This window comes from Drosophila sulfurigaster, chromosome 3, assembly GCF_023558435.1.
Source record: "Drosophila sulfurigaster albostrigata strain 15112-1811.04 chromosome 3, ASM2355843v2, whole genome shotgun sequence".
NCBI classification, from domain to species: domain Eukaryota; kingdom Metazoa; phylum Arthropoda; class Insecta; order Diptera; family Drosophilidae; genus Drosophila; species Drosophila sulfurigaster.
The window spans coordinates 20,738,874-20,761,581 of record NC_084883.1 but is presented as its reverse complement, the minus strand read 5'-3'; the positions used below and the strand labels follow the sequence as shown (position 1 = coordinate 20,761,581).

The 22,708-nt window shown below is 37.3% G+C and overlaps 4 protein-coding genes across 6 annotated transcripts; 2 read left to right on the top strand and 2 right to left on the bottom strand.

Moving 5' to 3' along the window:
• Nucleotides 1–13: 13 nt before the first annotated feature.
• On the top strand, nucleotides 14–22,184 carry LOC133840782 (ribonuclease P protein subunit p25-like protein). The gene is made up of 5 exons (XM_062272836.1): nucleotides 14–196; nucleotides 21,155–21,272; nucleotides 21,340–21,521; nucleotides 21,587–21,703; nucleotides 21,760–22,184. Exons 2-5 carry the CDS (start codon nucleotides 21,165–21,167, stop codon nucleotides 21,968–21,970), a joined length of 618 nt encoding a protein of 205 aa, XP_062128820.1. The 5' UTR covers nucleotides 14–196; nucleotides 21,155–21,164; the 3' UTR covers nucleotides 21,971–22,184.
• Nucleotides 61–4,632, bottom strand: LOC133840771 (aromatic-L-amino-acid decarboxylase). The gene is made up of 3 exons (XM_062272820.1): nucleotides 3,880–4,632; nucleotides 1,733–2,837; nucleotides 61–1,319 (listed from the first exon to the last, which is right to left on the bottom strand). Exons 1-3 carry the CDS (start codon nucleotides 4,007–4,009, stop codon nucleotides 779–781), a joined length of 1,776 nt encoding a protein of 591 aa, XP_062128804.1. The 5' UTR covers nucleotides 4,010–4,632; the 3' UTR covers nucleotides 61–778.
• On the top strand, nucleotides 7,524–8,664 carry LOC133840777 (uncharacterized). Of its 2 annotated transcripts, none has more exons than XM_062272827.1 (3): nucleotides 7,524–7,657; nucleotides 7,714–8,379; nucleotides 8,434–8,664. In XM_062272827.1, the coding sequence occupies exons 1-3, from the start codon at nucleotides 7,641–7,643 to the stop codon at nucleotides 8,615–8,617; spliced, it is 867 nt and encodes a 288-aa protein (XP_062128811.1). In that variant the 5' UTR covers nucleotides 7,524–7,640; the 3' UTR covers nucleotides 8,618–8,664. The 2 variants fall into 2 exon arrangements, with proteins under 2 accessions (XP_062128811.1, XP_062128812.1); XM_062272828.1 differs by having other exon boundaries at nucleotides 7,525–7,657; nucleotides 7,714–8,375.
• Nucleotides 9,723–17,383, bottom strand: LOC133840769 (tyrosine decarboxylase). Of its 2 annotated transcripts, XM_062272816.1 has the most exons (8): nucleotides 17,164–17,383; nucleotides 16,587–16,786; nucleotides 14,799–15,106; nucleotides 14,305–14,739; nucleotides 14,016–14,230; nucleotides 12,215–12,341; nucleotides 10,925–11,433; nucleotides 9,723–10,210 (listed from the first exon to the last, which is right to left on the bottom strand). In XM_062272816.1, the coding sequence occupies exons 2-8, from the start codon at nucleotides 16,714–16,716 to the stop codon at nucleotides 9,979–9,981; spliced, it is 1,956 nt and encodes a 651-aa protein (XP_062128800.1). In that variant the 5' UTR covers nucleotides 16,717–16,786; nucleotides 17,164–17,383; the 3' UTR covers nucleotides 9,723–9,978. The 2 variants fall into 2 exon arrangements, with proteins under 2 accessions (XP_062128800.1, XP_062128802.1); XM_062272818.1 differs by lacking the exon at nucleotides 17,164–17,383 and having other exon boundaries at nucleotides 16,587–16,821.
• Nucleotides 22,185–22,708: the final 524 nt, after the last annotated feature.

Sequence of the window (22,708 nt, the reverse complement as noted above, 5' to 3'; positions counted from 1 at the left end):
GCTGTTTCATACATGTGTTTGCTTCTTGTTTATTTTATTTGTTTGGTTTATTCCAAATAATTGCGTTATTATTAAAAACTTGAAGTCACGTTTTACATTACGTGTTGAAGTGTGTGTGTGGCTCGCAAACGTTATTAAATCAAGTGCAAGTGGTTAGTGGTTTCTATTTGCAGTCACCGAATAATTAATCATTCGGGTAAGTGTGGCTTTTGTTTTTTTATTTACATATATTTTGTGCATTTCCAATTCGACTCTGGTTAGTATAAATATAGCCGATTCTACGCATTTTATTTACTTTGGTTGCTCCTCTGTTGTTTGCTCTTTAAATGGTGATTGCACAAAGCGACTTGCATGCAAATTGTGCACGACCCAACTTAACGAAAAAAGTTTCGTTCAATAAACAGTCGGCGTTGTTTTTGTTTTTGGTGTATATTTAAAAATGTGCATATCAAATGCTAAGTAAATGTTTATGTTTATAAATAAGTGGTTTTTGTTCATGAGCTTGGACTAAACATACAATGCATACAAAATGAACTTGTTGATTGTAGGTGTGGTGTGGTAATTAGGAACCCAACAATAAATTAAATGAAATTCAGCAGCGCAACTTAAAAATTAATACAAATTACATACAGTATATGTATGTTTATGTTAATACTCGGGTACGAGCAGCATTAAAATCATCAGATTTCTTTCCTTAGGTACAGGCCTCATTTCAGCTCGAAACTAAAATATCGGTAATACTATCTACACGGGGGAATCCCCCATTCCCATTCTTATTTCAATTGCTCGCCTCATCCGTATCAACATCCGAAATGTCCTTTAGTTTCGTAGTGTTGTTGTTATTATTATTATTGCTGTTGTTGTTGTTTTCATTATTTTCTGTTGCCTGCTGAAAGTTCTGTTGAATCGTCTTGGGATCCACCACCAAAATGGGCGTACATCCATCCATAAGGTGCTCGCTCTGACTCTGGAACTGCTCCCTCGATATGCTGCGTGTGAACGAGAAGCGCAGAGATTTGGTACGGGTGAGCTTCTTCTTGATTGGTGGCTTGCCAGCCACTGGCATTGGCTCGGAGCTTGTGCGTTCTGTTTCCGGTGTCGCCGGTGCCGAGCTGCTCTCCAATTGTGCATCACGGAGAATCTCCTCGGCGAAGCCTTTGATCTGACTCCAGGCATCCAGAATGTCCTTCTCGGTGGCATGCTCGTAGGTGACACAGAAGCGGATCACATAGCGTCCATTGAACTTCGCTGGTGTCATGTGCATCTTGCCCGAGTGATTGATCTGGGCTAACAGCAAATGATTGGGTTCATCGCCAGTGCTGTAAGCGCAAAAAATAAGGAGAAGATAATGTATTGCTCAAAAGATTTGGTTAGGAAAAGATGTTTCCACTATCATAAAGAAAAGTGCGCTCTACAGATTTCAATGCAGTATTTCATAGTGAAAATACCGCAATTTATTGAAAATTCAGTATTTCTCCTAGCTTTATCTATAATTTCAGATATGTGTTTTTATTAAATGCAGCGTTTTAGGTCTGAATACCGCAATTGATCAAGTCAGTTGAGGTTTTATGAGATGAATGCAAATTCTTATTGAGTCACTAATTAATTTTCTTATTAATGAGAGGAAGAAAGTGTAACTTTATGCTTTGATTATGCCTGAACTAATTATGCAATTCACTTGGTACTGAAATGTAAAACTATGTATTTTTGGCTATGAAATCTTGACACTTACCGCATGCGGAAGCACACTAATCCCAGATGCACATCGTTGCGTACCTCGAAGCGTTCATCCTTGCGCACCAGCATCTCGAACTTCTTGGCCAGCACCATGTGATTCCGAATGTATTCCTGCAGTCCCTTGACGCCATATGTGCGGAAGACAAACCACAGTTTGAGGGCGCGGAAACGACGACTCAATGGGATGCCGTAGTGTCTGTAGTCGACGCCATTCAAGTGCTCGTGTCTTAGGTACAGGGGATTCACATTGAGTGCACTCTTCAGTGTCATCACATCCCGCACCCATAAAGCGGATGCATCAAAGTTGGTCAACAGGAGTTTATTGGGATTCGTATTGAACGAATCGGCATATTCCAAGCCAGCTGAGAAGACACGCATCTCGGGCAAAATGAAAGAGTTGCCCGCATAGGCGCCATCGACATGCAGCCAAATGCTGGACACCTGACGACACACCTTGCCAATGGCGGAGATGTCATCGAAGGCACAACCGCCCGTGGTGCCCACGGTGGCGACCACAAAGAATGGCGTCAGTCCGGCATTCACATCGTTCTTGATGGCCTGCTCCAGCAGATCCACACGCATCCTGCCACGCTCGTCCGCATCGATGATGCGCAGCTTGACCAGCGCCATTTTGGTGGCCTTCTCGATGCTGGAGTGCGCCTCGCGACTGGCATACGCAATGAGATTGGGCAAAAAGACGCTGTCATGGACGGTTGTCTGACCCTTCAGCTCGTTGATGGCACGAGCACGTGCCGTGATCAGTGAGACGAGGGCGCACTCGGAGGCGGAACCCTGTAGAGCACCGCCGCCAGTGCTGCCGGGTGCGTCTGAGATGAAGGCCTTGGGCAGACCCAATGCCTTGGCATACCAATTCATCACAATCGTTTCGAGTTCGGCGGCAGCCGGGCAACTGGCCCAGCTGAAGCCAATGGAACCGATGGCACTGCTCAGCATGTCGCCGAGAACGGAGGGAAATGAGTTGCCCGATGGGAAGTAGGCGAAGAATTTCGGATGATTCCAGTGGACAACGCCTGGCATGATCTTTTGCTCAAAGTCCTCGAGCACATCTTTGAATGATTCGGGCGATTGGGGCGCGTCCGCTGTAAGGTAAACAAATGTGTAAAAGGCGAAACTCAATTAGTTGGCCATGGAACGTTACTATATATAGTATATATGTATATCTATATATTTTAGCGGCTATAAAGTTGCCGTTTATCCAGCGTACACATCAATATTTATAGTGAATTTGTTATTTTTGGCAGATACACAACATCTCAATCTTTATCTACTCTTCCACCTGAGGTGTGTCGATATACACGTATGTGAGTGTGTGTGTGTGTGTTCGAATGTTTTTGTTGGATTTTTCGCATAATTAATTGATTTGTTTAGTTGAACTATAGAGATATAGAGATTGCGGTATTTCAGCAGATGTAAATATTTATGCCAGCTAACTGTGCGCAATTCGCTTGAAATTCGCTTGAAAGCAACAAAAAACTCAATGAATCTCAGATCTCAAGTCAACTTCATGCCCCAAATTGTGCCCACGCCGAATTATTCACGGTTACTAGGTGCCCACATACATATTGTGAGGGAGAGTGAGTGATCTCTATAAGTACTACTACTATTAGTAAGTATTGTTTGCTCACACACTGCAAAACAATTAGTCAACATGAATCCACAAGTTTCTGAAGAGCCTTTCGAGTTGTCCGTCTGTCCGTCTGTTCATCTGTTCGACTGTTGTTCAACAATTTGCGTATTTTCACGATTTTTATTTTCTTACTTTTGCACCTCTTTGACTATATATACGATATTTCGTGTGAAGTGATATATTTATTTTCTCATTTTTCTTTTCTTTTTTCCCCCCTCGTTCCATGCACGGCAAATTTGCTAATTTGTTTAGAAGCTTTAACTAATTGTTGTTTACAATTCATCACATGCATTTAATGAAATCTCAAGTTATTCACGTCTAAACAAAAATTTGCTTTTGCAAATTTGTTTTCAATGTTCGAAAATAGAGCAAAACTATTTTTGAATGAATATTTGTCGAGTTGCATTTACAAATTCCATTCAGAAAATAAATACATGTACTTGTAGTTGTAATTTGGATATTTACATTATTTAATAATGTCTGGAAATACATACCTGGCAATAGCTTTTTCAAATATCCGGGATTTAGCGTGGGCGCCACATCGCGTTCCTCGATATTGCTGCCATATTCGCATATGTAATCGATAACTTCCTTGCCGTATTTACGAAACTCTTCAACATTCATTATGGCAATTCTTTTTTATTTCTATTGCTTTAACACTTGACAAATTGATTAACACTTTTTGCTGACGCTTTAACACTAGTATGTTTCTTTGTCAATTCCTTTTTATGCTATAACACTTTTCTTCTTCTTTTCTCACTTTACACTTTAATCCGTTAATATGTTTATAAATGTATGTGTGTGTGTATCCACGTTGTGCTCGTTGCAGCTTCCTTTGCGCGAATGACTCGAACTTTGTTGCTGCATTCGTTTTTATATTCGCATTCGCTCTCTTGAGCGAGCGAGCTTTGCTCTCCCAATTGCCTTTGTCTCTCTCTCTCTCGCGGGCTCGCTCGCACGCGCTTGCCTCTAGTATTAACACCTGTAATTGTTGTTGCCAGTCAGTTTTTGACGCGAGTGTCTCGTGATTGTTGTCTTCTTTCTTGGGCGGCACTCAAATTACTTGACGTCGTCGTCATTGGTTGGATCGCTGGGAAACCCGCATTGCCATTTTGCTTGGTTCGCTTCAAGCCGCAGTTCTCTTCGTGCCTGTTTTTTTGTGTGGGTCGCTTTAAGGTTTGTTACAAAAAAAATGTATAAAAATAAAATAAAAATCTAACAAAAAACGAGAAAAATTCCCTAATTTGTTTGCCATAATTATATATTTCGAATGTGAAATGTAAAGTTATTCGTGCTGCGATGTGCAACTGATTAAGTCTTTATTAATAGCAAATTACAACTGGATATGTGTTTATAACTTTAATTGGATAAATTATAGATGTATCTCTGATTGTCATGACTATCATCATGCAAGGGTAGTTTTTACCGGGTAGTTGGGAATGTCTCGTAACCACTTAACAACTCAGCACATTTTCATCTATGATTCAGATCAGTTGAAGCATATCATTCACAAAACTATGGTAGTTGGGAAAGTCTGTTAGATAAAGTTTCATCTGTGAATCAGATTATAAGGAAATGAATAGTAGAAATTGTGTTTGGAAAACTGGAAAAATCTCGTTCTCTGATTCAGAAGATTTTAAATAAAAAATAAACATTTTGTTGGGGGAAATCTGGAAAACTACAACCTTCTATGATTCAGATCGTTTGTTGGTATAGGTCAAATAATAACGCTAATTAACATTGCCAAATAAATAAAGCTTCCAGCTAATATGCAAATAGAATATTTCCTTAATTAGGAGGTAATTGCAATGAATAAATTATTATTAAGAGATATATTTAGCTTATTGCTTTTTGCATCTAAAATAAACGTTTGATTAAAGTGTTCTTTGATGTGTGGCAAAATTAACTCAATTTCGTATTATTTTTGCGTTAAATAAACCTTTTTATAAAAAGATAATTGTACGTTATACTAAATAAACTAAAAACTTATGATGATGACTATGAAAAATGGTTAAAAAATGTTAAGTAAGGTAAGTTAAGCAACACTTTAGATGATTATTCAATCTAGGGGCGGTTGCTCCTTCCTTCTTTATTTAACGTATTGATATTTTAATTACAATCACCTAATGATAACTTAATTGAAATAAAATGATAAATCATTTTTGCTTCTAATCGATAAGTCACGTTAAGTTGAATCGCTCCTTCAAAGTTTTTTTTCGACTGGAGATCGAATTCTTTTAGAATTTTAATTGCCTTTCTTCTTTTTTTTTGGTTTGGTCATTTTTCGGGGAATTTTTGGTCAACTATTAGGGAACGTGCTGTGAATAGGCATTGGACAGTTAGTGGAGAGTGGATAACTAATTCTCAAAGGCGGTTTTTTGAATATGCGGCCAGATGCTGAGATACCTTTTTTTTTGTGTGTGCTTATTTCTTGTTTGAGTGAGGGGAATCACTTTTAGCGCACATGGCAAATAATTGAGCAAATACAAAGTGTTGGCCAATATGGTTAACAGTTAACAAGCCGATGCCTGCCTGCATTTTACGATTGAATCCCCAACAAATATGACGAATCGCAAATGTGGCAATGATGTGACGTAGTTTGCCACTTCAACGGATTCTCCAGAAAGAATAGAATGCAAAGGAAAATGAGAAAAACCACAAAATTGCAATATATCAAAATGAAATTAATGCTCTTTGAGATCTCACACTGTTTGAAATGGGCGTGTGATGAATAAATTGAATGAATGAATGGAACTGCATTGTTTTCATTCGCCTTGAGGGGTGTGTGTGTGTCTGTGTGCTAATTAGCTTAGTAGTGTTAGACGATAAGTGCTTATATAATCGACGCTAAAACATGGTCCAGAGTTCAAAAAACAATTGCCACCAGCTGCTGGCAGCAGTCAACTTCCAGTTGCCACCTAATGCCTAATCAATCAGTCGACAGGCTCAGCTGAGCAGAGCAGAGCATACAACAATAATCAAGCACGAGCAAAATTTGGTCGATCGAAGCTCGATTTGCAGCTGATTCATGCTGCGCACGCGCCTTTGATGATGGGCAAAGTGCGGGCTAGCAAAAGAGACATTGACAGCGAATGACTTGGCGATTATTGTTGGTGTTGGGATTGCTGTTAACCTGACTGACTGAGTGACTGACTGACTGGCGATCTTCTTTTGTCGGCTCGCTTCGCACTTCGCACCCAGCAGCGTTGCCCCGAAACTTTCATTCACAAGCCACGATCGCAAATGACGTCGTATATCTAAATATAGAGTTTTTGTATTCAGTTTACGCGGTCACACTTCAAAATGTTGTGTTGGCTCGTTGTTGTCCATCCGCCTTCCTTCCATCCGTCTCGAATCTTGAGCCAAGTTGCGCTGCGTCTTCGTCTGGCTCATTAATTATGAGATTTGATGTAGTTGGCACGGCCAAACACCGAAATATCGAAATAACATGCGAATCGCTCATCATATGAATTATATATTTTTTTCTTTGCTTTTCTCGTTCTGTTTGAAATTTGAATTTCGCTTTCGTCATTGTCAACTGGCTTGACAACACAATACTAACACATTTATTGAATAATTTTAATCATATATTTCTGTTTTGGGTATTTCGGATTTTGCCTAATCACAACTTTGGCATTTCAAAGCGTTATATGCTAATTTCTCCCCATTAAGTTGCACAAAATGTGTCGATTCTTTCTTCACACTGTCTGCTCATGCTAACATATGATTTATTTCGGCTTTTATTTTATTGGCCCCTCATTTAATTTTATTTCTGACTGTTAATTGAAGAGTTTGTTTGTGGCTATTGTATTTCATGATCGCCTGAAAGTCGTGAGTTAATTAATTCAACTGAAAAGCTTCAGTTCATGGGAAACGTTTAGGCAAAACGATGCGAGCTGTGATTTTATTAGGCTCGGATTTCAATCAGATTACAAGTATTTTGAATACTTGAAGTACGACAGCATTTGGCTGTTTCTATTCTTGGCCAATGACGCTTTGATTGCCATGAAGAAGTGGATCAAAAAGAGCTTGAAACTTGGTAGAAGGTTATGCTTACTGTGAAGAATGTGTTTTAAAGGTCTAAGAAGTATCTTCTTATACGATTGATGCTTCAATTTTTACTTAGAAATTGCTCAAATTCTTATTAATGTCATTGATAACTGGCTTTGCGCTAAAATTCAATTCATACAATGAAAATATTGAACGCACATTTGTGCATATTTAATAAACTTGGCTTAGCATTGATTCCAACGCAATGCGAGCGATATTTTGGTAATATTTCATCACTTATCAATACTGAAAGTCAGTTAATAACAGATCCTTTAAAGCGCTTTATTGATCTGCAGTTTTTTTGCAACTTTTCTTGGTGCAAAAAGGTTGCCAATGGAAAAGTTGGGACTGCACAACAATTATAATGAGATTGTGCGGGATTTGATTAAGAATTGGGAATCTCCGATTGTGTATTTGCGTCAGCTTGGTTATCTGCCGAATGATTACGAGGATACATCGAAAATAAAACCCAATTTGGATGCGATCATGAGTCGCATGGAGCGTGATGATGAACGCGACTCATTGCGACAAGAAGTGGACAAATCCAAGCAACATTTATGTGGAGTGCAAGATGTGAAACTGAAGCAGAAGCGGGAGAATGCGATTGGCAAGGAAGGCATCAAATATCCCACAGTCGATCAGTTGTTGGCCATGAAGCAACCCTCTTTGGCTGTAGCCATGTCTGCGGCCAAAGTAGATGAGTTGATGCCCAAGCAGAAGGCAGCGGATCATCAAGCTGACAGCAGTAATGGACAGTTGATGCTGCTCACTCAGCTGTTGGCAAAACAACAGCCGGATCAAGTACAGTCTGAGGTGAATCAAAAGTCTGAGGACTTTCTGCAACAGCTGGTGGCAAAGACAAGTCCTGTGGCTGTGGGTGGCATGCCGCAAGTAGCCGCTGCGCCACAACAATTGATAGGAGGAGATGCCAACGCGATGAGTAGGTACAATCTGCTTAAATCCTTAGATAAACTCGCTATTCATTCGTCTCCATGCAGTCGCCCGGTTGAGGCGCAATCTAAAGTTCAGATTGATGCACCACAATATCTAAACTGGGATATCGACGGCAATAAACTGAAGCAAATCTCGCCGCTGGAGAAGAATGCATATGTGGACAAGCTGGTGCGCATCTATGTGAAAAAGCAAGAGACCCAAGGAGAACCGAGTAAATCTCTAATATAAACTTATATTTTATACATTTTTTTTGTGGGTAAATTGCGTTGAGGCAAGTCTCTCGTTGTTGATTCATTGAGTACGACGTCATGGCCATGGCATCATGCAGAAATTATGATTTGTTTATCGCGTAATTAGTCTACCAGAGATCTGTGTGTGTGTGTGTGTGATCTTGCACGTAATTGTGGTAGTTGTGGCTAGAACAACATATGCCAGAGAGGGTCCAAAATAACACAATGCCTCAGTGAAACAACAAAGGAAATCGTAAATCTCGCAAATAATCGGTAGGATAAGCATTTTGGATCTTTTAGTATGAATTTGTCATCATTGCTATTTCTATAATTATCGATCCATTCATGCTTTATGCCCACCGAAAAACTATGATGATAACACGTGTGATATAATCGCAATTTTAAATATGTTAAGGTTTGTTTGACCTACTTTAAAGTATTTCTAATACTGTTTTTTTGATAAGTAATAGAAGATATAAAGTTTTGAAATTTAAAATTCCTAGAATTATTTTTAATGAGCTAAAGCAAAAAAGCCATAGCCTGAGTTAAAATGAAAAATAAAAAAATTATACTGGCTAAATAATAATATGCCATAGAGTACTAAAAACAGCTGCAGTTGTTATCTTCCATATCAATTTTTTAAATATAATAATTTGTATATCAATATACTGCCATAGACTACTAAATATATTTAAAACATACTAAAAAATATTAAAATGTATATTTGGTATATTAATATACTGCGTCAATACTAATATACCAAAGATATATATCAAATTATTTCTTGAATTTCAATAAAAACTAGAAAGTAGGAATTTTCTTTAAAATATATTAAAATAATATACAGAAAAGTACTAAAATGCTAAAAATTCATATTTGGTATATCAATATACTTCCTAAATAATAATATTCCATAGAGTACTAAATATACCAAAAATAGATGACAGCTATTGCTTGCCATATCAAATTATTTCTGGAATAACTTTGAAGTTTTTTATTTGATCGCAAACAAATTTTCATAGACTATAGCTTTTATTGTGTGTGCCCATAAAAATTGTTCTGGCTTTTTCCGACGCTGACATTAATCAAATAGTTAAAAGAGCTGTTGAAACTGTGCATAAATCGCTATTTATTCGGTATACTGCATAAATATTAGATGATTTGAGCAACAAAATTTATGGCTAACAGAGAAAGGTGCTTGCATTTATTACATCAAATATTTATAGGGAAAGACAGTTATTATTAATTGTATATTGTATTTTGTAAATTGGTCTAGAATTCAACTAGGCGCCGCAGCTAAATGTGAAGCGCGCTTTTCAAATAGTTTTGCATAGTTAATTAATTAAAGCGAGCAGAAATTCAATTGTGATTATCCCGAGCGGAAGATAATTTCCTTAGAACCATTGGTGATTTTCTTGGAGATTGTTGTTGCTGCTGCTGCTGTTGTTGTTGTTGTTGCTGTTGCTGTTGGAGAATAGATTGTTGTTGCACATTCACAAAGCCCGTCTCGTTCTCCGGCGATGGCGATGAGCCGGCGCCCGAATTGCGACGTGAAGACGAAGGTCGCACATTGGTGTCAAGGTGTCGGAAACTGTCAAAGCGGAAAATTAGTTGAAAACTCTAGTGGAGCAAATGAGAATATGCAGTAAAAAACTGTGAATCTAAAAAAAAACTAAGAGAAAATAAAACTAAATAAATCGAGTTTTTAAATAACTTTAAAAGTACTAATAATACAGGAGACAACTTAAATGCGATCGATGGTTTGAAAAAACTTTACCAAGAATGCTAAAAAAATACAAAAGGAAAGTATTCAAATTTAAAAGATTTGTAAAGTAGCTTTAATAATAACAATAACATGTCTACAATTAAAAAAGAAATACATTAAAATAGATATGATATTTTTAAAAGTTTCAATAGTGAGTACAAACAAAAATATGTTAAAGTAATACGATCAATTTTTGTTTTCGTTAACCATTTGTTTTAAGTGAAGCAAAATTATGAAGTAGTAGAATTTGTTAATTGCTTATCAAAAACATTTAAAAGAAATACGATCGTCTTTTATTTCTCTGCTTTCGTTTTAAATAAGATAAATATTAATAATGAAGCAAAATTAAGATGTAATAGAAATGGTTTTAATAATTTTTAACATTTGTAGAATTTCTTTAGAAGCTGAATTCAAAATATAATTGGAATTATAATATATGGTACATAGGAATTCTAAGTTATTAAATGAAGAGCATGGATTATACCAATATTTAGTGGCTTATAAAGTCTGAGATTCAGCCTTAAGGCTCATTAGACTTACCGCAAGGAGCAATTGCTGCCCTTTTCCTCGTTGTTACTGTTGAAGAGAAACGCCAATGGCCAGGAGATCCAGGAGTTGTGATCCACTGAGCTCTGAGTGCGTATGATGGGTGCACTGCCTCGACTCACCACCGGCGATGGCAACTCCATGGATAGCTTCGGTGTACCGGCCTTATTGATGGCCGGATTATAGATCTTGGGATCGCTGACCATGCGAACGAAGAATGAACGCTTCTGGGCCAAAGTGTCTTGTTTCTTGCGATTGATAATCTCGGTGATCTCGTCGTGTTGTTCCTTCTCCAGCAGCTCGTTGGCAAAGTCCACAATGGTGTCCCAGGCGTAGTCGATGTCCTCGCCGGTGGCATTCTGTGCCACCGCACAGAAGCGTATGATATAGCGTTCGTTGACGCTGGCGGGTACCATGTGCAACTTGCCCGACTCGTTGATGGCGCTGAGCAACTTCTCGTTGAGCTTGTCGCTGCCCTTGAGGCGAAAGCAAACCAGTCCAAGCTGCAGGAAATCCACAAAAGATAAAGACACGGACCATTGTGATGTCGAGCATAATGAAAACACAATTCCATTGAAAACAAATCAAATCAAATGTGTCCGAACAACGTTGCGTATACGCAATGTGAGTGCTCTATTACGTGTATTATGAATTACGTGAGTTGAAGCATTTCGGAAATGCGGAGGGCCAATTGAATGCGAGTTAACAAAACAAAACTCTGGCCCCCAAAGCAGCTGTCATGAATCACTTATTGTATTTTGGTCTTGTTTCTATTGCGAGCATTCGTTTTTTCTTTTTCTGTTTTCTGTTTGCGCCCCTCTCAATTTTGTATGGCAATTATGCCAAAACACTTCAATTACCAGATTTTTGCAGTGGCCGTTTCTCTTGGCATTTTTTGGCATGATATTCCGCACGTTCACTACTGCTTGGCTTCTTGGCTTTTGTTGGTGGGTGTGAAATAGTTTACGATGCGATCCAAGACAAATTTCATAATTTGATTTTGATTTTTAGTCAAGTCAAAGTCAATGTCTAATGTCTATATAGCTCTAGGTTTCTGTCTATGTGTGTCTGCATTTGCGTCAGCTAAACAATTTCCCCCGAAATAATACTTTGATAAATGTTTAACAAGCACAACAATCAACTACACACACAGACACAAACACACCCACACACATCCAATAAAAACGAACACAAATTCGTTGTTGTTGTTGTTGCTTAAACGCATAAAAGTGCTTTGAACTCGTCTCATGATTGATTACGGTAAAAGCATTAAATGTAACTCACCTTGACTTGATTACAAATTTCAAAGCGTTTATCTTTGAGCACCAACTCCTCAAATCGTTTGGCCAGTTTGATATGGTGACGTATATAATGCTGTAGTCCGGATATTCCATAAGAGCGCAGCACAAACCTACGAGATTTACCAAAAAAAAAAAACAAAATAAAATAACTCAATCAATCTATTTAAATAACCAATTTACTAAGTGATTATATCATGCCGTTTCTAATTTATTTGAATACTAATTTAACCTAAAATATTTTGTGTAAATTTAGATTGTAAAAAATTCCTGTGTCCGGTCAGTGAAAATCTTTCAATTTAATTTTATGTGATAGTAAATTTACTTTGCTAATTTACTGTATACAATATATAATAACTTAAGCATGGTAGTATAATTCAATTACAACTCAAAATTACAAAATAAATAAACTAGTTGAGTTCTTTCTTTTATGCTTTAAATTTCTTTTACTTCGGTTAATAGAAATACAACTTTCAATCATGCGTTCGATTTGGCTTCCATAAAAGGAAATCAATTGACACCTCACGCTCTTTAAATTCGCCATATATAATTCTATTGTGTAGTATTGAGAGTTTTTCTCTGAATTCAATGAGTAATCACTTGTTTGCAGAGATTGACGACAAGTTTTTTGCAAAAATTTGCCAAAAAGAATCTGTGTTGAATCCATGTGTCAAATTTATAGACTCCAGCGCCAGCTGTCAGTGGGAGATTGATGGGTTTGGGGCGTGTTCAAAGCTCAGGTTGTGGGCATCAGTTTGGCGCAAGATGTTGTTTTTACAACTAAATCGCATGCAAATAATAAAGGCAGGTGCTTCAAGTGAAGTGTGCTCTTCAAGCTAAGCAACATACTTGAAAGCCAAAAAAAAAAAAAGAAAAGAAATATATTTGACAATAGTCAACAAAAAGTCATTCAGGCTTGACTCTTAAGGGTTTTCGGGCTTGCTGTTAGATGAGGTGTTTTTTTTTCACTTGTTTTTTTTCATACTTATTTTGCTGTTTCGATTTTTGAATACCTGCTACCCATATGGTAGAAGGGTATTATAACTTTGTCTCGATAGGAAATTTATGTAACAGGCAGAATTAGGCATCTCCGAGTACATAAGAAATATATATTATTGATTAGCGTCAACGATATATATCCGTCTGTCTGTCTGTCCGTCCATATGAACAGTTACAACTCAAAGACAATAAAAGATAGAGATATAATTTTTTTCGACGCCATTTGTTATGTTTGCACGTAGATAAAAAATCGAATAACAAGTATAATTTCGTAGCTGGAGTCGCGATTTTTGGTACAATAACAACTATAGACTTTATGTTTCCTGAAAATTGATTGCGGTTAGAAGAAGTTATTTAAGAAACTGTGGACAAAAACGACTACTTACTATGCCTCTTAGTTGCTTTTGGCCGACAAACTGGTATATTTTGTACTCTTTCACATATTTACTACATCAAAATACCAATTGTAGCCAGTAGAAGTTATATAGGAACTACTTTTGTATGGGCAAAAACGCCTACTACAATCGGGTCTTAGTTTCATTGGCTGACAATCTGGTATATTTTGCAACCTATGGTATATGTAGTACTATATCAATATACTTAAAGTTGCATTCTGTATATTTCCAGTATTTTTGCGGTGTATTAATTTGGTATATTTTAAGAATAATACCGCACTGCTTTGCTATTATTCACATTGGGTAGCGGGTATCTCACAGTCGAGCAGTCTCGACTGTAGATTTCTTACTTGTTTTGTGTTGGCTTTTTGCTTGTTTCGGGGCGCTACATACCACAGTTTCAGTGAACGAAAGCGACGACTGAGTGGAACTCCCCAATGACGATAGTCGATGGCCGCATCCGAGTAGCCGTGCTTGAGATATAGCGGATCCACAACCAGAGCTGATGTCAGACGGATGCGATCGCGCACCCAAAGCGTTGAGCAGTCAAAATTGGTCAGTAGCCATTTGTTGGGATTCGTATTGAATGAGTCGGCATATTCGATGCCCTGTTTTGTTTGGCGAAATGATTAGCATAAACATTGACTTGCTGGATAGTTGACTACGACTTCGACTACGATACCTTGAGCAACGGCTTCAGCTCCGGACAGATGAAACTATTGCCTGCATACGCGGCATCCACGTGCAGCCAAACGCAGGGGAATTTCTTCAGCTCTTTGCCAATTTCGGGCAGATTGTCGAAGGCACAGGAGCCGGTGGTGCCCAGCGTGGTGGACACAAAGAACGGCACCAGTCCCTGCAGCTCATCCTCCTCCATGGCCTCGCATATGGTCTGGCCTCGGAGACTGGCGTTCTCATCCGGCTCGAGAATGCGCAGCTTCACAAAGCAAATCATCGCCGCCTTCTCCACACAACTGTGCGCCTCCTTGGAGCAATAGGCCATCAGCTTGGACAGCAGATGACCCTCCTCCACAAATGGATGCTGCGCCTTGAGACGCTTCAGCGCTTGGGCGCGAGCTGCCAACATGGTGACCAACACACACTCCGATGCCGATGTCTAAACCAAAGTCTTGTAGTCAGCAGATACTTTTTGGGTTATCCCTTTGATCTTTTTACCTGTATCACACCGCCGCCAGTGCTGCCCTCTTTGAGTGCGAGAAAGTGATCGGGCAGACCAATGGCCTTGCCCAGCCAGTCGAGCACAATGGTCTCCAGTTCGGTGCATGCCGGACTCGCTGCCCAGGAGAAGCCAATGCAACCGATGCCATCGCCCAGCATGTCGCCCAAAATCGAGGGGAACGAATTGCCCGCCGGGAAGTAGGCGTGGAATCTTGGATGCTGCCAATGCGTCACGCCTGGCATTATCTTATCCTCCACATCCACCATTATTTGATCCCAATCCTCTGGCTCTTGCGGTGCTTCAGCTGTTGAATTGAAAGGGGAAATAGATACGGGCATATTTGCTTTTAAATGTGCAGTGCAGATTAATGGATAATAGAAGTAAATCAATAAATAAATCAATGCATAATTTGTGCATCTAGATATGCAAAATAAATTAAAAAATGTTTTTTTATATGTTTAAAAATTCACAATTTTCGTCAGCGCCTAAATTATGCTGCAGCCGAAATGTTTAAAGTTTTGTAAAAAGATCAAATGATAAATTGAGCGATATGTTTAGATTAATGTTTATAGATGTATTTTTATTTACAGTTTTTTCTTAAATATTCTTTGGCTAGCACACTGACTGAAAGGTTATTATTGGTCTAGCTGCGAAAAATTATGTTTAATCAATAATCATTTTGAGCATAAATCTTTGTTTATTAAGGAGAAATGCTAGCAATCGAATACATGTCTGGAATTTATTAATTAAAAATTGGTTCAGCCCCTGTGAATAGACATATTTTCGACAATTTAATCTTTATAATTACTTGAATTATTATTTTGATGTCTCTTAGGTAACACTCACAAGCAAACGCAATAAAGAATAGAATTAAAGAAATTTTAATTTTTAAGTTATCGATGAGATGCCTGTAACCACAGATTATATAGGGTAACAGTTAATTCGCAGGAAAACATTTTGTTATTTGAAATTAAAATGAACACTAACGTATTTCTAAAGCAATGGCTGCTTGCTAAATCATTTTATTTTTCTCCTTAATGTGTTAACTATGTCATTAACGAATATTTATAAGTTTGGTATTCACTGGTTATACGAACAATATTCTCAAGTATTTCCCTGGTTAGGATAACTTATTTTGAGCCATTTCAATTTAAAGCTATTTTAATCTTTAAAAAACAATGTTTGATCAACACTAAAATTTTGTTGTTGTTCATTGTTTTCAACTGATTTAAAGTGGTGCTCAAGAAAGCAATATAATTAAAAATCTAATGGTCGACTTATTTTGAACATTTTTAAAAAGTTGTAAGATATACAAAGCTGTATAAATTTGGGAAGTGTGTCAGACCTAAAACTTTTGTGGCGATGTCTTACTTTAGAAGCAGGTTGAAGGAATTGAGCAAAAGCTTATAATGTTGAGTTACTTTCCAAAAATAACGAAAACTACAATAAATAAATGTGTTAAATGTAATAAATCTTTATTAGACACGAAAAGTTGCAATCAACTTAGAATCGAGAATTTATTGTAGCATACATTTGGGCGCATCACTTAAAAAATAACATCTGAGCTAAATAAGATTCGTTTATGGAATACAATTTTTGAGAAAAGAAATATCGAATATTAAACTAGATACATATTTCTAAAATTATTAAAAGAGCCTAAAAATAAGTATATAGTAAAATTGATATATCTGTCAGTTCATGCTAAATTGCATTTCATGCTATACATTTAATTGTGTGGAACTGTTGTGGCATTGAGATGGGGTATTCACCCGTCGGAAACTTACATGGTAACAGATGCCTCAGATAGCCGGGCTCCACGCTGGGCGTAACGCGCCGTTCGCCCAAGGTTTCCAGATAGTTGCAAATGTATTCGACCATTTCCACGCCACGTTTTCGAAATTCGGTGCTATCCATCGTTATTTGTTGTTTCGTTTCTCTTTATAATTATAGTAGATTTATTTTTATAGTGCTCTCAATGAATCAACTAGTAGGCATGTTCCGGAAAATCATATAAGAAATACGAATGAAAACAAACAGATTAACAATGCAAAATTTCGTTTATTTTGTTGTCAGTTAATTAAAGTGTTTATTGCAAAGTCTTTTGCAAGACGAATCACTTTGTAATTTATTTCCAACTAAAGTATAGTCGTTTTGTTTATATCTCTATGCACTTGTGATTGTGTTTCAACTTTTTCGAAACGCGCAAATTTCACGCACTAATTAAATAAAGTTAAGTTCTCCATTTTCTCAGTTTTCGTTTCGCTTTTAAGCTTGTTGCTTTGATATCTTTATGGCTTGTTGATTTAATTGTTAACTGATGGTGTGGCAACTGCTGTTGCAACTATCACTGTGTGCACTTACTTATCGCCGCGACTGTGCGAACCGCTGGCCACGGATTGCAAACCTCAAATGATCCTGACTCTGCGGTTTAGCCAGGAGCTAAGCTCGGTTACTTGCTTTGCCGTCGTCGTCGTCACAGTCGCTGCCTTGGCATGTCTAATGAATGCATACTTCAACGAACCACCAACAGAGCGGAGAGAGGGGGGAAGTCACAGAGTGGGTGCTGATACTCACAGCTTAAGGGGAGTTTGTGAAGCTGAGCTATTAAGGGTAGGGTGCTGCAAATAAATGAAATATTTGTGGGAGCACAGTGGTTGCAAAGCAAAATAATTGAAGAGCAAATAGGATGATTAAAAATAAAATTGTATAAGCAAAAAATGTATTTTTAGCGATTAAAAAATAATGAGCCCCTGCTTTAATTATAAGCTACTTAAAAATTAAATTTGTAACTAATTTAGATATTATGAATAATGTAAAAATACATTTATATTTAATTTCAATTTGAATCTTAACCAATTTTGAATTAACAATCAATAAATGCGCTGCCAATATTTCACATCCTGAATAGCATTCAATCTATTTATATGTGTGTGAGTGTGTGCGAATAGTGGTATAAGTATGAATGCTGAACGGTGCGTGAAAATATGCAGCAGCCCTTACAAACATTTATTAGAGCTTTTCCAAAGTCGAGGATTACGTATACGCAAATCGAATTGAGGCAAGTGCCGAGTTCTCAACGCACGCTGCTGCATGTTTAGTAATTTTCCAGGCGTTGTGTGTGTCGCCCCTTTGATGTAATTTGATGTAATGCATTTAACCAAATGTATATAATGTTAATTTAAAGTACGTGTTTTTCTATTTATTTTATTGTTGTCACCAGACACTCACGAGTACAACAAGTCACATACTCCTACATACATACACACACCAGTCCCAGGATGCTGGCATCCTGTCCTTTTGCTTTCATGCCACACTCGTTTTATTAATAACTTCCGCACCAAATACAATTACACTAAGCAACAAGGAAAGGCATTTGAATATAAACTTTATTTAATCTACTACTTAAGGAATATTTCTAATGATTCCCAAAGTGTGAAAATACTTGAGAGCTAAGATGAACATGATTAAAGAAAATATTCTTAGCATCTTCAAATTCTTATAAAAACAAATCCCATATAATGTTTTCATCAAGCTACGATTTTTGAATCGATAAATAATGAAAATGATGATAATGATCAAGTTACGCTTGATAATGATAAAGATTTGATAAAAAATAATGAATAAATTGTTATTTTTGTTTGACAATAACTGAAAATTTGTTGAAAGTTTGTAACACAGAAATTTCATTGAGAAACTAATGCCTTAATAAATAACATATGTAATTCAAAGGCAACTTTAAAAATCCCTTTAAATTGTTAATAACAAATTTCTTCCTTAATAAATGAGCATAGTTATAAATATGCATTTTTGAATTACACGATGATAAAAACATTTTATTTTTAGCTTTGTATCTATGTGTTTGACTATAGCTGAAAATTTGTGTTTCATAGAAATTACATTTGAAAATTAACGCCTCAAACAATAGTTGAAAGTTTACATAGACAAATTAATTCTAAAAATGAATGCTTAAGGTAATAATATGTCATATAGTGGTATGAAAAGAGTTAGTTTGATTATACATGAAAGATTCACAAGAAAATTTGGCCATTTATGTTAAACTAAAATCATTTAATGTGGTTTAAAATGTTTAAATTTTTAATTTTAAGAATGCATTAATTATTTTATTTTATTTAAATCTTAAAAATTTTTGATTTAATAATCAATAACTGCGCTATTATAAAATTCATATAAAAAGCATTAAACATTATTTATTTTGGACTTCACAAGCTTAAGCTTACAAGTTATTGTGATAGTCTTTTATTTCCTTAGTATAAACTGGGAATAATGAAAACTGCAGAAATTATGGTTAGAGTATATAATTAGTTCACTAATTGGGGAACCGAGGCAAATTAATAACAAACGCGTTACAAAATCTGGCCAATTATTTAAGTAATTATTTAATATTTATTGAAATCAAGCAATGCAATTAAGTTCAGTAAGCATGCTAAATTATTTAATGAATTGTTTGGTAATACATCAAAATGATGAGACCTGTTGCGCTGTGTTGTTCAGAGAGAACGTACTTGATAAGAATGACGACGATGTCAGAGATGATAATGATGTTTCCTCTGCCTGCGATGATGATGATGAGCAATGACGATGACGATGACGAGCGATGATGACGATGACGTTCTCAATGAGACAGTCAGAGGCAGCGCCTGTCATTTGGTATTTTGAAGGCATTCCTCGGTAACATTCCAAAACAACGCCTCCCTTCTCTTCTCCTCTCTTCACCTCCATAGCATCGCTCGCTTTCTTTCTATTTCTGCTGCATTGAATCTTGGAATTGTCTGCGTTTTCATCGCTCTATGGGACGATACGATAATTGTCTATGTGGGGTATATTCTTTTTCCTTTTTCTGGGTTGTCTATGCGTGTGTGGGCGTACGGGGGAAAGTGGGCGTGTGACTGGGTCATGGCATGCCGCCTACAGCCACAATTCAGTGAAAAGTTCATTAATAAACTTTCGTTAGCCGAGCTGCTTGCTGCCTGTCGAATTCAGAGTATATTCTGCACTCCCCCACTCTTCGCCTCTTGCCCCCCGCCTTTCTTCAATCTCCTCGACTAAATGTTGTTTAGCTTCAACAAGTGGCATGCCTCGTTTCATTGTGGGGGGGGGCAAGTGTTGGGGGTGCTGTTTGCTTCCGTTGTCCTCGCTTTTGGTTGTCAGCCTTGTTGTTGTCTAGAGACCCGACACCACCAGAAATTTTATTTAATAGGAAATTTCTGCTGCAGCCGCGCGCATTTAATTGCTGTAGAAATGCTTTTTTATTGACTTTTACTTGAACTCCCCCTGTTCAGGGCGCTGTAACGACAAAGTAAATTGGTTCTAGCAAAGCGTTTGACCCTAGTTGGAAAATTATGGGCATATCGCAGTCATGCAGTTATAACTAGACAATGACTAAAATTTAGCTATTAGTAAATAGTACAAAACAGTTTACGGGTTCCAAAGATACTAAGTTCTTTCTCATCTAATAAACTATTTACCTATGATACTTAAATTCGAAGTGAACTAAAATGTATTTACGAACTTGCTTCATAATTACGCTTTTTATTCACATTATATAAATTATTATGCATTTAAGATTTTTCCTTTATGAAGTTCAATTTATTATTTGCTTGAAATGGTTTCAAAATGCAACATTCATGAAAGAGACTTACTGCCAGTTCATTAGGCACTAAACACACCTTTAGTTCCATAAGCATTCAAAGTATAAATTAAACCACCTCGCTTAGTGGCCACATTGAATTTTTCGTTTAAGCTGAATAGCAACATGTTTTCTGTTGATAAGTGAAAAAAGATTAAAACCAGTAATTGTGTAATTTTATAAATTATGTTATTTTATAATAGAAAAAATAAACAATTACTCTCTTAAAAAGTATGTAGCTTCATTCAAAGTCGTTTCACTTAGTGACCTATTTTTCAGTTGCAGTTAAAGTCGTTAAGTAAAGCCTGAATATATTTAGATGTATTCATTTATTGAAATATAAGTAGCTCTTCAGAATTTCGTTTAAGCCGAAGCTAAACGTTTTGTGGGGTTTTGTGTGAATGAGATTGGAATCGGAGGGGGAATGAGACAGTGACTCGCTCTCGTCTCATAAAGCGGCAATTATTCAATTTGCAGCGACTGTCGTGGCAATAACTGCGCAAGACAGTTTACGAGTGGATTGGATGGGGCACTCAGGTTTCCTTTTCAGCAACGACTACGTCAATTCCATAGCATAGCATAGTTCTACAGATTTTTGCAGCTCTCTTCCCAACACTCGTGTTGTTCAATTCTGGTTCAAGGTTATTCGCTGGAGGCAAACAAAAATGCAAGCACTAATCAAGTTGCTGCCTTTAATCTTTGCAGCTGCCTCAAAATGATGAACTACCGCAAGGCCGAGAATGTGGAGCAGGAGTTGACCAAAAGTGATTTACCCTTTGAGCATTGCCTGGCTAGCAATCAAAAGGATTTCCTCTGGATGCAGGTAAGTCAAGAAGAATTTTATCTCTCAAGGCAGTTTAATCATTTTGTTTTTATAATTTCTTTTAAAGGTCAACGGCGGCACCAAGCTGAGCAATGTGATTGGCTATGCGCAATCCGCGCTGGAGAAGGGCGAATATCGCAGCGTAGTCTGGAGCGGCTCTGGTGGTGGTGTCATCAAGGTTGTCTCCTGTGCTGAGGTGTTCAAGCGCAGTCTTTCACTCTATCAGATCAGTCGCATGTCCTACAAAAAGTAAGCTCGATCCTAAAATCGATTTAGCTAGCAACTTAAGTCTCTTCTTCAAATCTCTTTTGCAGTGTTGAGGAACACTGGAAGCCCATCACAGAGGGGCTGGAGGATATCGTTGTGAAACGCCAAATACCCATGCTGCACATTCTCCAAAGTCTAGATCCGTTTCCCGAGAGCGTGGAGAAGTAAGATTCTACCTAAACAGTATTCACTTTGTGCTCTAACTTCTATTTATTTATAGCGTACAGAATCCCAATACGTTGAGCGATTTTTGGCGATTCGAGGATCAACTGTCCGCCAATGGAAATAAGCCGAATGCTGGTCGAGGGAAGAAACGCACTCGACCTGAGCGCAGCCATAAACCACAACAACCACAAGGAGAACAATCACAGCAGCAGCAGCAGCAGCGGGAGGCAGCAAGTCAATCTGTCATTGACAGCGGACACGGCTAATTGCCGTTTGTCAACTTCATCTAATCAGTTAATACATCCATCACGAGCTACACTATTTCACAATTTTGCTCAAGGGCTATGGCTAATGATAAGAGATCAAGTAACTCCATATTACAAAGAGCTCGGCATAGACGAACACCTAAATACACTGCACAAAGTGTATTATTATTAAAGAGAGCTGTTGCAACATAAATTTGCAACTGAAAACACGAAATGACTTTGATTTTCTATATGCGATGGATCTTATAATCTTATTCATTCAACTGTTGTTAGTTTGTATGTTGAACATATTAATAATTCATTGGTTAAATTCGTTCTTTGACGTAAAAAATCTGTATTAAGAATGAACATACTTATTAAACAGATAAATTTACATTGCCGTTGTCTAAATTATTAAAAATGAGATAGTATCAGGTAAATAAGGATTCTTTTTAAACCGAACTGTGAGCACTATGCCTGCTACAATTTTGCCTGCAAATTTATCAACCCCTTGAGCGAAAAATTTCTAATCATATTGTTCTAAATGCATTCGTTTAAAGTTTAAAATTATCGTTACTCGACAACTAGCTTTAGAGATAATTGGAAAATCAATTTACTTAATCTTCTTTTACTCTTTTCTAAATTTGTAAATTATTTTTACCACTTTCTAGAACACTTCTCTGCACTATTTTTGGAGCACCCTAAAATCAAACAGTGCGCCTGAAAATATAACGCCCGGTTTAATAATTTGCGATAAAG

Bases quoted from the DNA above. Each gene is read 5' to 3' on its own strand.
- LOC133840782 (XM_062272836.1), top strand. From the start codon at position 21,165: ATGATGAACTACCGCAAGGCCGAGAATGTGGAGCAGGAGTTGACCAAA. The intron at 21,522-21,586 runs GTAAGCTCGATC...TCTCTTTTGCAG, and splicing joins AGTCGCATGTCCTACAAAAA to TGTTGAGGAACACTGGAAGC. The intron at 21,704-21,759 runs GTAAGATTCTAC...ATTTATTTATAG, and splicing joins TTTCCCGAGAGCGTGGAGAA to CGTACAGAATCCCAATACGT.
- LOC133840769 (XM_062272816.1), bottom strand. From the start codon at position 16,716: ATGGATAGCACCGAATTTCGAAAACGTGGCGTGGAAATGGTCGAATAC. The intron at 11,434-12,214 runs GTGAGTTACATT...GATTTCCTGCAG, and splicing joins AAATTTGTAATCAAGTCAAG to CTTGGACTGGTTTGCTTTCG. The intron at 10,211-10,924 runs GTAAGTCTAATG...CCGCTTTGACAG, and splicing joins GGCAGCAATTGCTCCTTGCG to TTTCCGACACCTTGACACCA.
- LOC133840771 (XM_062272820.1), bottom strand. From the start codon at position 4,009: ATGAATGTTGAAGAGTTTCGTAAATACGGCAAGGAAGTTATCGATTAC. The intron at 2,838-3,879 runs GTATGTATTTCC...TTTACCTTACAG, and splicing joins TTTGAAAAAGCTATTGCCAG to CGGACGCGCCCCAATCGCCC. The intron at 1,320-1,732 runs GTAAGTGTCAAG...TTGCGCTTACAG, and splicing joins TTAGTGTGCTTCCGCATGCG to CACTGGCGATGAACCCAATC.
- LOC133840777 (XM_062272827.1), top strand. The intron at 8,380-8,433 runs GTACAATCTGCT...GTCTCCATGCAG, and splicing joins GATGCCAACGCGATGAGTAG to TCGCCCGGTTGAGGCGCAAT.